The sequence below is a fragment of the Poecile atricapillus genome, chromosome 4 (assembly GCF_030490865.1).
Source record: "Poecile atricapillus isolate bPoeAtr1 chromosome 4, bPoeAtr1.hap1, whole genome shotgun sequence".
NCBI classification, from domain to species: Eukaryota; Metazoa; Chordata; class Aves; order Passeriformes; family Paridae; genus Poecile; species Poecile atricapillus.
In genome coordinates, this window is record NC_081252.1 from 61,573,837 (window position 1) to 61,587,641 (window position 13,805).

At 37.5% G+C, this 13,805-nt stretch overlaps 1 protein-coding gene across 4 annotated transcripts in view; it reads right to left on the bottom strand.

Moving 5' to 3' along the window:
- The window catches only part of CC2D2A (coiled-coil and C2 domain containing 2A), a 55,749-nt gene that overhangs the window by 1,537 nt on the left and 40,407 nt on the right, over nucleotides 1-13,805 (bottom strand). For 3 of the 4 annotated variants that reach the window (XM_058838733.1, XM_058838732.1, XM_058838730.1), the window contains 12 exons: nucleotides 12,700-12,809; nucleotides 12,484-12,580; nucleotides 11,126-11,224; nucleotides 8,368-8,544; nucleotides 7,568-7,588; nucleotides 6,291-6,494; nucleotides 5,724-5,813; nucleotides 4,844-4,957; nucleotides 3,274-3,408; nucleotides 1,358-1,480; nucleotides 677-735; nucleotides 43-220 (listed from right to left, as the gene is read on the bottom strand). In XM_058838733.1, the coding sequence (XP_058694716.1) occupies nucleotides 43-220; nucleotides 677-735; nucleotides 1,358-1,480; nucleotides 3,274-3,408; nucleotides 4,844-4,957; nucleotides 5,724-5,813; nucleotides 6,291-6,494; nucleotides 7,568-7,588; nucleotides 8,368-8,544; nucleotides 11,126-11,224; nucleotides 12,484-12,580; nucleotides 12,700-12,809 (1,407 nt within the window). The remainder of the gene's footprint in view (nucleotides 1-42; nucleotides 221-676; nucleotides 736-1,357; nucleotides 1,481-3,273; nucleotides 3,409-4,843; nucleotides 4,958-5,723; nucleotides 5,814-6,290; nucleotides 6,495-7,567; nucleotides 7,589-8,367; nucleotides 8,545-11,125; nucleotides 11,225-12,483; nucleotides 12,581-12,699; nucleotides 12,810-13,805) is intronic. The other variant, XM_058838731.1, reaches the window with a different exon arrangement.

Sequence of the window (13,805 nt, forward strand, 5' to 3'; positions counted from 1 at the left end):
TTCTTGCTTTTATGCACAAGCCATTTATATTCACAGGTGTACCCTGTAATATCCCAGCTGTTTTTGCAGCTCTGCCTGATGGTCATCTTCTACATCTTTGCCATGATTTTGTTCCAGCAGTGGCAAAAAGTTACGGAGGGTGGAGGTGCAGTATCTGTTCCACCGTGTTGGGCGTGTTGGTCTCCATTCCATAATCTTATCTTTTAATATTTTTTCAATCCTGCAATGAGATAGACTGATTATTACAGTTCTAGTATTGGACATCTGAACTGATCTGCCTTGGGAGACAGTACAGATTCTGAGAATCACACATGACCTCAGTTAAACTTACTGATCACTAGAAGTGCAGAAAAGCCAACATAGCTGTGTAGTAATGTCTGCATTGTCAGAACCTGCATGAAAGGCCATGGGCTTTCAACCCCTTTTTAGTTAACACCCTCTCCTCTCATTCCCCCACAGCATTCTGCTGTTTGTGAAATGGTAGAGGAATGATTGATAGCACTTTCAACCTGCCAATCTCTAGACAGAGACTTTAAAAAAGCCCTGAAACAATAGCTTCTGATTTCTTTTAGGCCATTCTCCTGGAATTGAAAGCAGATTTCTAGGATGTAGGCATGCATAGCTAGGAATGCTCTGGGATCACCACTGATGGCATTTGTTCTGGAGGTCGCATTACCTGCTCTGTAGTTCCAGTGCAGCAGCCTTATCAGAATGCTCATAAGTTAATTCTTCAGGCTAGCAATAAATAAAATAAAATAAATATTAACACATGCAATCTCTTCCAAAGATATAACAATGTAACTTCAGGAGTTTCTGCCTTGATGATGGTAACAGGAGTTTACAATTGTGCTAAAATAATCTATTCTTTAACAGACACATGATAAAAATTTAACCCGATATTTGTGTGTAATTCTGGATTTTTCCCCCCCCCCCAGTAAATTTCAACTGCTTACACCTTTGATAACTGTACAGGAATTTCTGGCTTTTTACTAAGGGTGTTCATACAGCTTGAAAAAATGCATTGTTAGCCATGAGACAAAAGTTGACTTTTTCTTTATGATACTGAGCTACTACTTTAGATATGTTTGTGTTAAAGATTTATCCCATTTACTTCACTGTTGCCCTGAGATCTTAAATAGAGGGCAAAAGCATTAATTAACTAAATTAAAATCAACTTTTTACAGTATTCCTGCTTTCCTTTTTTTAAAGGAGTAACTGGGAAGTCTTTTTAAAAGCCAATGCTATTACATAAATACACTTAACTGAAGAAGTCTAAAGAACTTAGCATGTGCTTTTTTATACCAAGCCTGTGATGTCTCAAACTCTCTTTTTGAGTTGGCAATAGATCCATCAATACCTGAATGCTGTGGAGACCAGGGAATGGCAAACTTCTTGAAAAGAAAGGCTTCCAGTGTTTTGGTTTGCTGATATCAAAATTTATCCTTCCTGGGGAATCATATTCTTGCATATTAAACCAAATCTACAGGAAAGCAAATCTGGTTTAGCTTTCAGCATATAATCACATCTATGTAACACATTCCACTTACATAGCACTAAAATACTATATAATGTTAACCTGCTGTAGCAATTTTTTCTTCTGTTCTAAGCTGCATTTCCACCCCTCTGCACTGCTGCACAATTTCTTCCTGAATTCTGATTAAATTCCTCCAAGAGCCCAAGCCAGTGCTGCTGTGGCGGTGATGCCTGGTAGCTGCTGCACCCCAGCACCACTGCTTTTTTAAGAGTAACTTGCAGAATACAAGCAGAGACTGCAGACACGCAAGACAGCTTCTGTGCACATTTTGTCAGCAAGTGGAACCCATGTCTTGCACTCCCCATCTTTACAGACACTCATTTTGGCCTCTGCACCTAGTCTGGAGCATGCAGGCACTGTAGGATTCATTAAATAACTGTTTCTAAGGCTGCAAAACGTACCAGCACTTACTATGTAAATGTGTGTGACCCCTTGTAGCTGAGCTGCTGTGTAGAGCCTTCTAGGGCAGCTGGTTCTGCCCCAGTTGGATGTGAGGTGGTGTGGCTCTCCTGGCAGCACACTCTGCTCAGTCTCACTGAGACTGGAATTGGGTGCCTTCAAAGATGTTGTGTTCTGCAGTTCAAGTCAGTGCTCAAGTTCTTAGCTGCTTCTTCCAGCAATTAACAACTGAGTTACATTTTTCTTAACTGTAGGTTTAGTACTGCTTAAAAAAACACCAAACAACTCTATCACTCCCCAGAATGCTTTCAGTGAAAGAAGTGACACTTTTAAATAAATGTGCTTTAGAATTTTAAGTTCTCATCTAAAGTCAGGAACTGTGTTTATAATAGAACAGAGAAAATTAAATAACAAAACAAAACTCTTATTGCTTGGCATTCCAAAAAACTGAGGAGCAAACTCTTAAACTCAACTTCCAGTTTCCATTCAAATAAACCCTAGAATTCTTTCTTTAAGTTTGCTTTCTATTTTCTCACTTTCAGACTTTCAGACACTTCTTTCTACCTTGTCATCATGCCTCTGTGTCCCCAGAACCTGGGAGGTCTGTCTTCCAACCAAGCCAGGGAATGCTGCTGGCAGCAGAGTTCCCAGGGTGTCTGAGCCTCCCAGCACAGGCTCAGCTCCCAGTCTGTGGCCGCTCCTTCACCTGCGCAGAGCTGCACAGCTCTTACAATCTCTCCTCTCTCACCCCACTATCTTGGAGAGTTTACAGCTACATAATAAATAATATATTATGAACATGCACTACTATTACTTGTGTATTTTCAAATAAATGGGAGGACTTGATGCCAGGCAGAAAATCAGTATCGTTTTTGTGCCCTGAGGTGCCAGCTGTGCGTTGTGCACATTGAACCATTCAGTCTGTGCCTAGTATCACATGGGCAACTCAGGTGATTCCTTTATACTTTTTCTTCTCATTTTTCAGTCACATTTCATCTGCAAACTATTATCTTTGAGGAATGACTACTTCTCACCTAAGCAGTTGTAATCTTAGGCCATTCACTCTGGGGAACATGTAAGTAAAACTCAGTAATGAAAATTACATTAACAGGTCTCTTGATCCACCTAAGTGCTGAATAAAAAAAAAAAAAAAATCTTTCTTATTTGAAGTATTTAAAGTAGCTGAAAAATCTACTTAAGATTTAATAATATTTCTAGTAAGTAATAGCCTAAATATGTTTACAATGATGAACAAATGATGCCAAAGGTTAAAAAGAAAATAAAAATCAAGTTATTAACCCTTACGTGTACAGAACTGTGAGAAGACTGGGTGCACTTACATTATCACAGCTGATCAGACAATACACATTTTTTAAGGGGCAGAAAGTATCATACTGCCCATAAAAACATCCAGTACTGGGATTCCAAATTACATACTGACTTTGTTCCAAAGTTAATACATATGCAGTTGGTCCCTAGGAATGAAAAAAAAAAAGTATGGGAAAGATGTTTGAAAATTAGCTAGAAGGACAGTATGCTTTGTATTCTTTGGATTACTAAATTTTTACTACTGGGCTTGATAGGGCTTTTTAGGGCAAACTGCTTGGAAGAATTTACAGGTTCATTACAGTTCAAGACTTATATAATAATGTGGCAGAGAAATGTCAGACATGCAGAACTCTGAGCCATTCTTAACATACAGATTCTGAAAGCTGTCTTGTCTCAGCTACAAACAGATGTGAAATTCCACATACAGGAATGTTTACCAGATGCCACTTCAGTATCAACATGTCCTGCTTGGCTACTGCCACAGCTCTCATCCATGGGCAATCTCCAAGCAGAAGGACTTCCATCTAGGCAGCACACTCTGTGTCTCAGCCATCAACCTCCCTCTCAGGCACATAAGGAATTTCCCAGCTCTCTTTATAATCTCTATCAGGAATCCCTAAACTGCTCTTCTATGTTGTTGTCATCCCTTACATTTTCCAGGTATCTTGAAATACCTGGAATAAATCCCTTCCTTAGAAAACGCCTTCTTAATGACTAGCATCTCCGTAAGATTTTGAGGGGAAAGAATGTATCTGAGTACCTGTTCCTGTCACTGCAGTATTTCAGAATGTGCTTAAGAAACTAGCTTAGACAGAATTTTTTACCAAAAAAACCTTTCACATGTATGTAGGAATTTGCATTATAAACAGTTACCAGCTTTTTGAAAAGAGCAGTATTGGTTAGTTGGGAATCTGAGTGCTTCCTTGAGAACAAGGGATCTCCCAAGCAGCAAAACAACCTCAGTGTTTCAGTTCTGGGCACTCTGAGCCCAGCTGTTGCCAGAGTGGCTTCCAGCAGCCCAAGGCAGAGCAGAGGCCTCACCTGCCTGCATTACTGTGGGCAGAGGGAGAGGGACTTGTTCAGCCTGAACCAATCTATCTTTACTACTGCTGCAGCTCTGCCATCAGCCAGAGAATCAGATGTGTGTGATCACTAAGAATCCTTGGCATGCCCCATGCCTTCTCCTATCACCTCTGAACCTGTACCAAGTCCCACAAACTCTGTCAGAGTCTGTGTATCCGTGACTGAGATGCTGTGAAGGGACTGTCTCCATCAATTTGTCCTGTATACACAATTTATACAAGCTAAAGTCAAATTTAGGGTTACAGATGCTTGGTACTGTACTATTATGACAACTATTACCAGTTTCAGCATGGAAACAGAGGTCCAGGAAAAAAACCCAGACATATGCTAATATACTTTCAATTTTTTATTTGCTTCTCTGAAAAGAATCAGTTCCCAGCACCAGTGTTTAGATAATATCCTGGAAAAACATCCCAGCAAGAAACAACCCATTGCTGGGGGCAAAAGACTTCACAAAACAAAAGTCAATACTTAGGCCAAATGAAAGAACTCTCTTACCTCAGGAATGGCATTTCCAATGATAAGCCAGGCTTTTTTCCCCATACCAAGAAAATAATTGCACAAGAGCACGGCATGTTCTTCCTCGTCTCCCGCCAGAAGATAAAGAAATTGCTAATTGAGGTATTAAAAAAAAAAAAAAAGGTTTTTCTAGGCATTTATCAACTTAGAATATTTGATGTTTCTTAACACATCTGAAGCAAGGAGTCCTCTCAGATCTTTGCAGCTAATCTTTACCGTTTATTGGTCACTGCTTCAACACAGATGAAGAGTGAACGGTGTAAGAATCCGTGATCTTATCACAAGACCCAGGGTCTTGTCTTTTTTAGAAAGACCATTTCTCAGAAAAGTTCTGAAATTATAAAAACTTCATCTATGATAAACAATGTCTACTGTTACTCTCTAAATGACAGGATTTATGTGACAGAGAAGGCTAAATATGCCATTATTGCTTACACTACATGCAATGACTTTCCTGTAGTTCCTTGGAATGACAATGAGCCATTTTAAGTCTAGTTGTAAAGTCTCTATCAATCAGCATCCCTTCACTTGTGCATGACTGTGACATTATGGACTGGTTTATAACTGAGAAAAAATGGGAGAAACTTTGAAGCCTTAATATATTCTTAGCTTATTGCAACCTATCAAAGATTAAATTTTTGGCTCAGATCAGAATAGCAGCTTCTTTAAAGCTCTGGTCCTTATTCTTTGAAACAACTGGCTCAAAAATATTCCTCACAATAACAGAATCACAGAATAATTTAGGTTTGAAGGGACCTCAAGAGCTAATCTAGTGCAACCTCTCTCCAAAAACAGAGGCCACTAGGACGTTCCATCACATTCAAGAGGATAAAGAACTTCTTTATAATGCATTGCTTACATCTGATGTACTCCATAAATCACAAATTCCAGCAAATGACACACTATCTGGCAAAAAAGGAATCAAAGCAACATATCGAGCCACCAGCTCCTGCAAGAAAACAAAACAGAGCAAGTCACCCCTTTAATTCAAAATGCTCTAGTGTTACTATACCAGATGTGAAGAATATTGCTGTTTCCACTCAATGACAAAACTCAGTAACCTCAGTACAGTAGCAGCTAGCTCATTTTAGAACTTGTATCAAAGGCTGATATGATATACTGCCATTGAAATTTGGCATAATTATTTGTCTTTTAAAAGACAATACTCATTAATACACTTATTTTTTTCCCCTGAGAAGACAAATATTATTTTACAGTATCATTATAGTTAGACTTACTGTGTATTACACATAGTCATTCACAGTCATTAGTACTTTTATTTTGTATCTGTAGTTTTCTCTTTGCGTAAGGTGCAGCTGTACAGCAGAGACACAAAGCTGGGATTTGCTCATGTGCACATGCACAGGCAAACAAACATCTTGAAATCTGTATCTCAGAGACTTCACTATCTTTTCTAAATACTTACTGCTGCTGTTTGAGATCCATTTGGGACAGCATCAAGAAGCTCCTGTGGTGGATTCAGAGGTTTGATATATCTGGTAATAAAAACTGTTTTTCCATCAAGGTCAATTACAGTTGTTAGGCACTGGCGGCTTGGAAACTTTGATGTACATTCAGCTTCATATTTTTCTGCTGCCTGGAGCAGTTTCTCATCTTCTTGGGTATCAAACTTCAAAAGACAGTAGAATTTATACAAAAACAGTTTTATTTATAGTTTGGACTTAAGTCTTTACTTATATTTGGTCATTTTTCACCATTTAGAGGACCATAAAAAGAGTGTTAAATTCTTTTCTAATAGCACTTTGAACTCACCTTGTAGTATAAGTTTTTGCTTACAGACATAAAAGGAAGGTCAAGGCAATGGAAAATCAGGTAATCTGCATTCACTTATGAATGCCCACAATGATCTGTATGTATAAGCTGTATATGTATGTATAAATAATAATTTATTAAAGCACTGAAAAATGTAGTGAAAGCTACGGCCAAGTAACACTGGGGGCATGAGGATGTAACACCACATATTAAGTCAAAAGTAAACAATTATGGTTAGGTACTAATCCTGTGTGCTATTCCTACAGCACTCCATTAAAACCACAATAGACAATATGCATAAATTCCCAGTTAATACTGCAACAACACTGCTCAGTGCCAAAATATTTGCAGAGAAAGTTCAAGTGATTTTTAGGTGAATCCTTATAATTCAAAGGTGTCTAAAATTTCCACATTTTTAAATGAGATTTTTCAGAAGGAAATGTAGGACTCAAAAGCACATACTGACAATTATTTCATGAAGATTAAAAGATGTCATCTTCTAAAGGTACTAAGATTGGTCAAAATTATCTATTTAAAATTCCTTGTAGACTTCTAGTAGTGCTGAGAATTAAAGTTCATCCTTCGTAATATTTTTGTTTCAAGTAAGGCCCTTTTGTCATTTGTTACTCTTCTTAAACTACACTGAAGTGGAACAGCTGGGCACTGCCCTGCAGCTAGACCTCCAAGTTAGAAGAGAAGGCACACAGTGGTGATTCTTCTCAACCATAATTAAAAGCAGAAAAGTAGAGCCTCTGGCACATTGTAAATTTTAATGTAGAAATTTACTGCAAATATTACTGGCAAATAAGCAATTACTATGTCACAATCAAGTAACACTAATTGCAAAAAGGTTGCTGAATGGCACAAACCCAAGCTAAATCTTAAGCTGTGAACAACCAGAGTATCTCAACTGATTTGTTAATATTGTACCTTCTTAAGCATTTCATTCATCTAACAGAGGTTCAGGAAGGACAGCAGGAGAGAGGAAAAATAAGTAAAGAAACAAAAAAGGAATCATAAAATTAAAATAAAATTATGCTTAGCATCCTAAAACACTACACAAGTATTTCAAATTAACTGCAGGTCAGGAATAGGAAGAAAGTATGGCAAATTATTTAGTTATTTTTTTTTCCATAATACACAAACCTCTTTCTATAATAAGCGTATGTGTTGCATCTGGAGAGTTGCAGCAAGTAATTGTAACCACTATTGTTAGTCTAAGGCTCTTCTGTTTTACCAATGAAACTGACAAAAATAGCAGCTGCCGTTTAGGAATTATTATCTTCAAGATCAGGAGGCATGCATGAAGCCATAAATAATAAATGCTTATTTGAACAGTATAAACACAGAAGCAAGAAAATGCTCTTTGCACCTGCCACCTCCTTTTTGTCCACTGTTAACAAATCCTCACACGAACGCTTTATTGTTTACACAGATACATGGAAAAACTACATACTCACAGATATGAATGCCAATTTGCTTTCTCTTAAGACTAAAATTAGATACCTCGGCAAAGTTATTTCTCATGCATTAAGTGCACATCTCACTTAATGGTGCATCTAATTAAACTGAACTGAGATAAAAAAATTGAAATAAAATGCTCCAAATTTGTATGAATGTCCTTCTGTATTCACACCCTTTGGTACACTAAGGAGACCTATTAATATGCATCTCAGAACAGCACCACTGGAAACAAAGAGCAAGAGTATGATGAATTAGTGATTAGTTACCTTCTCTCTGACAGACTCTCCGGGGATGAGCTGTGGTTCAATGGTAATAAACAGTGTTATATATGAGCCCTCACTCAGATTTCGCACAGAATCATAACCTCTCTCCATGCCCACGTTCTTTTCTTTGCTGTAGCCAAGGAGGACTGGAGGAATATTGACCTTAAACGTACCATCAATCTACAACAGATACAGAAAAATACTTATCATTAAAAGCAAAAAAGCAGAAGTTCCCTCTCACAAAAGTTTGCTACTTGTGTCTGTATATTTTCTTCTTTTGATTGTTATTTTAAGTTACAAAATAATAAAATGAGAGAACATGACATTTACGTTGATTAACTGTGGGGAAAACACAAGATATTTAATTGTTAAATATATTAATCAGAACTTCAGCCTTTTTTGCATATTATGAATACTAATATTTAATGAAATGGAAATCATATACACTAGTTCACAGAGAAAAAAAGAGTGCCAGCATTTCACAACTTTTCTTTCAAATAGCAAACTCTACGTGGGTCTGTTTGCCTGGAAAAATGAAAAAAATGGCAAAATGCAGTTTGCACAACTATGCTTCTCAAGGCAGCAGCAGACCAACAGGCTTTTTTTTGCCTGTGAGTGATGTGGGAATGATGCTCCAGCATCTCAGAGATGGACCCCCTTCCATGCACAACCTACTGATGTTTCTTGGGTGGAACTGGAACTGGGCCCGTTTATGCAGCTTCCACATGGAAATGCTCTGACAGTCACCAGCCCTTTGCAGCTGCCCCTGCTACCACAAACAGAGTAAAGTCTTTCTGAAGGGCTGCCTGTGACAAGAGATAGCAAGCCCCACACTTGCTTGGGCAGCTTTCAGTAGTGGAAGTACCCAGCTTTAAAAGAAAAGCAAAAAAAATTAAGCTCCTAATTTGGACACAATTAAGGAAACTGCCACCAAAAAGGGTACCTTCAGTGGATGTGGAAAATGAACAGATGACTCACTGGCATGGCTCATCAAACATTTAAGAACAAAATTAAGTTTTGATGAGGAGAAAACTAAATATATCACTCAAAATTTCTGCTACAGTATATTAGAACAGGATGATGAAATGCTTCATTTGCTACTGAGATTTAGTTACTAGATGCACCTTGATGTAACCACTGTGCTGATCAGGCTTTTTGAAATTCCGTATGAAATCCTGTTCAAGATTCAAAAGAATCTCTACTGCTGGGAAGATCTATACAAGCACTCACATTCTGCTTAGGCAATCACAAACTGCCACACCTCCTCAAAGAGATTCAGAAGTGCATCTGACAGGAATTATGGAGCTACTCTGGTTCTACAGCAGAAAGACCAAGAAGCTGAAGAACAGAAGTTGACATCAGTATGGGAAATCCTTAAAGATGGATTGTGGATGGTGGCTGTGTCCTTCAATACGTAAGCAATCTGTTAAAATGTCAAATCTGCCCATTAAGTCTCTCAGGACTGTGAGCAAACACAGTTCTCAGGTGGATTTCATTCATTCAACATGAAACAATTCCCTAGAAATGAGCACTGGATCATGTTGCTTCGTGTTTGTTGACCTATAGCAATGGTGGTCATATTATGTGACATTGTCTACACAGGATGGCCAAAGACTCATGAAAAGAAGGTCAGATCTTCTTGCTACTTACATCTTCTTTAAAATCTTCACGCTCCAGGGCACCACAGCCCTCAAACAGATAACTGATTAACCTCCCAAGCTGAAGAGAGCATATTATTAATGATCTAGCAGAAACAAGAGGACTAAGCCTGGTTAGACATACACTGTCCAAAATTTCTCAGCAATGAGAAGTATCATATGCTTTCCTGAGTCCCATGACAATTACATTCTGTTATGCTTTGCAGACAGCCCAAGAATACCACTTTGATTACCAAGCACTGCCCTCAAATTAAATTAGACTCCTATAGATTTTTTCTCCACCCCAAGAATCTTCTGGGAGGTTTAGAGTATGCCTTGAAGTCCTGAAGGTTCTGAAAAGTGCCTCAGATGGCCAGAGAATAGCAAATGAACGTGTCATTAAGAAAGCAACTTATGTCTCAGTTTCTTACTTCATGAAGATTCTGACTTGTGATTAGATTATTTGATCTACACATACAAGCAACTACCATGCAGAAGAAGTCCTACAGCTGCACTGAAGTATGATAGAACTATCAATGGAAAGAAGTGGTTTCATTAAACTAAGTCCAGGATGACTGGGTGGACAAAAAAAAGCATTTCCTCTGTGAAGAAGTGCATACTTTACTACTACTCCCATGACTAACTGTTGCTATTTCTTGAAGAAAGCTTCTCTTGAAAAGTTCTAAAAATGGAAGAAAGAAGGGATTTGGAAAGGCAAAGATCAAAATCTTGTGACTCATGGAAAGTGTGAAGAAAAAGTTCAGTCAAATTCTCTCACCTATCTAGGTGATTCTATTCCTAGTTCATCTATCTAGGCTGTGCAATACCAGAGCTCTCAAAAGCCACTGAGGAAAAACACCTAAAAATTCTGTGCTTTTAATCTTGCTCCTGAAGGAAGCCAGGCTGCATTGTCACTGTTGAGTATATTTTATCTCTTCTCCCTTCAAAACCTTGAACTTACTGGGAAATACTCATCCAAAAAATCCCAGTGGTTTCAAAGACATCTTCAATCAATTCCATAAAAATAAACTAATAATTACAAAGAACATAATTAAATCTGACATTCCATTTCCAGCTCTTTTCCAGTCTCAGTTCTGTATTTTACTTCAAATAAAATCACTTACCCTTGCTTGAAAATATATGGTAGTAAACGGAATCTTAACACATCCCAGCCAGTGTCTCTCAATATGAGTGTGGATTCCACTTCCTCTTTCACGATCATCCTAATAAAAAGTTGCCCAACATAACACTTTGTAAGCTTCATTTCCTTTGATTCAATCAACAACTGAATCAAGGCATTAATAAAAATTCTGTATTAATTTTCTGTAAGTATCAGTTCCATTACTAGTGCAGCAGTAATAACTGTACACACCTTTCAAGCACACCAGATGCTGAAAACATCTAAGAACATCACAGTCCATGATACAATGTGCTTGCATCTTAGGGTCTAAGTCCTGTATGATCTGTGATGGAGAACTTAAAATTCTGACCAGGAGTCCACAAGACTCTTGTCAAAGTAAATGAAGCTCTGGTCTTCTAATGAAGTATTTTATTAGTATTTAGAAAAGCTTTTTGAAGTTAAAATTGTATGAAAATCTAAGTAAATCCTGTGAAATGGAAAAACTGTTTTTGTGTGCGCTGCCCATCAGATTTCCAAATCTTTTATGATCAGCCTAGAATTATTTTAAAAAACCTCTGGCATGACATCCAAGTTTCAAGAGTGTAGCTTTCTTCCTTCTGCTTTATCAAATATCATTTCAGTTTTGAGGACAGAATTCTGGTCTCAGTGAAATGTGTGCATTATTTATTTCTGGGTTATATTTTCAAGAATGTTGAGTGCTGCTATTTTTGTGTCTGCTCAATTGACTAGGAAAGCTTTCACTGGGTTCAACAGGGGAAGGAGTTATGCCAACATTGAGAGCTTACAAAAATTTCTTGTTACTAGTACTTGCAATTTTTGTCTCATTCAAAAAAATTAATACAAACAACCAATAGATGGTTTGGGCTTTTTTTTTTTTATTTTATATTTTTTTTTTATTATTTCACCAAAGAGCTTGCAAAAAAAGATAAGACAAAGCATAACAAGACAGTTAATAAAAATATAAGAACTGCGATTACTCATCTGGAATGAAGTAAAAACTCTGATTAAGGTTAAGAACAGAATTCAGATTAAAATTCATATTGCCTTTCAGTTTTAGGATCTCCAATTTCATTAAATATCAGTAAAACATATTACATACATGTGTTCAACTCTAGAAGCACTTTATGTGGTACAAGCTGAATTTGTACAAAGGTTAACCCTGTAAAATTGCTCCCTCTGACAACCTTGTATTGACTAGATATAAAATCATAAGGAATGACAAAATAGAGAAAAGAGAGGCACAGGAGGGGGAAAGTTATTACATGGAAAAGTCTTGTTCTGACAACTTCAGAAAGCTCACAATGTATTCTAATATACACTGTCCTTCAATTATGAACTTACCTCTACAGCATCATGAAGTACTTCATCAAAAACATTAATGAAGACTTCATCTTTTACTGACTGCAAACTGTGGGTGCTGTAGTCACCATTAGGAGCTCTGAAGAAGTTAAATAAATCAAAAAAGTGATTTGAACAGTACAGGAAAATGAGGATAAATCTGGATGCTCAAATTAAATTATTATTATGCAGAAATCATTTGCTTTCATTTTGCCATACCTAAATGGAAGCTCAAGTTCCTCATTCCAGCAGGGGCTTGGACCTTCTGCTGTTGTTGTCCGGCAGACTGTTCGCTGAAAAGAAACTTCTACAAAAGGACGGACCAACACCTATAAATAGATATCAAACAAAGGAAACAGACCTCTGTGGAAATTCATCAGAGCACATTAAATTACACATTTCATGCATTTAGAAAAACATACATTGTGGCAATCAGGCTGGTTCAGCCCAGATATAACTTTAATACATCTTAAATATTGCACTTCATGTGTTTCTAAGCATTTATGAAGCTTTAAAAAAAAATTTCATACACTAGCATTTACTTGACATATTTATATACACTGACAAAACCACCTTTTCTCCTGAGACTGGAAAAGCTACAGGGTATCTAATCAAGGAAAGTAACTGAAACAGAACATGTGATGCAGACACCAGTGGAAAAAAGTGCACTTGTATCCTCTTATCTGTAATCCGAGAAGCCTACAGCTACAATCCCAGCTGTCCCTGAAACTGGCTCCTATGACAGATAAGTAACTCCATCTAGACAAAACAAACCCCTAATGTGATTAAAAATGCCTTATTTAACAGTCAAATGCATATGGCAGAACCTTTTCTACATTTCAAAAAGCTGTAATTTTGAAGGAAAATCATAAGGAAACCAGTAAAAACCCTGAAGGTCTTTCATCTTCATTCACAAGGATGCTGAATTTCATTTCAAATAGCAAGCAACTGTAATTTCAGTGCCAGCCGTAAGAATGTGCTGGTTTAGACTAGGAGTGTACTGGACCCAAAGTACAGCCTGTGAAAACAGCCAGCAGCCAATACACACAGAAAAGTTAGAACTGTGCAGGCATAGATAGTATCTTCTCCTATTACTCTTCCAGACTTCAAACACTTTTAGATGAAAGACCTTCCTAAGTCTATAATGATTTTTCTACTAAGTAACTCCCAATGGATCACTCTTCTGCATACTTGTCCAATACCTCCTTTAGCACAAACCTTTCATCCACAGTACAGGTAAGCAACTTCTCTGGGCACCAACCAACTGCTGAATGAAGAATCACAACCTTCTTTTCAAGGTTTGTTTTGAACCTAACTCCTACCAG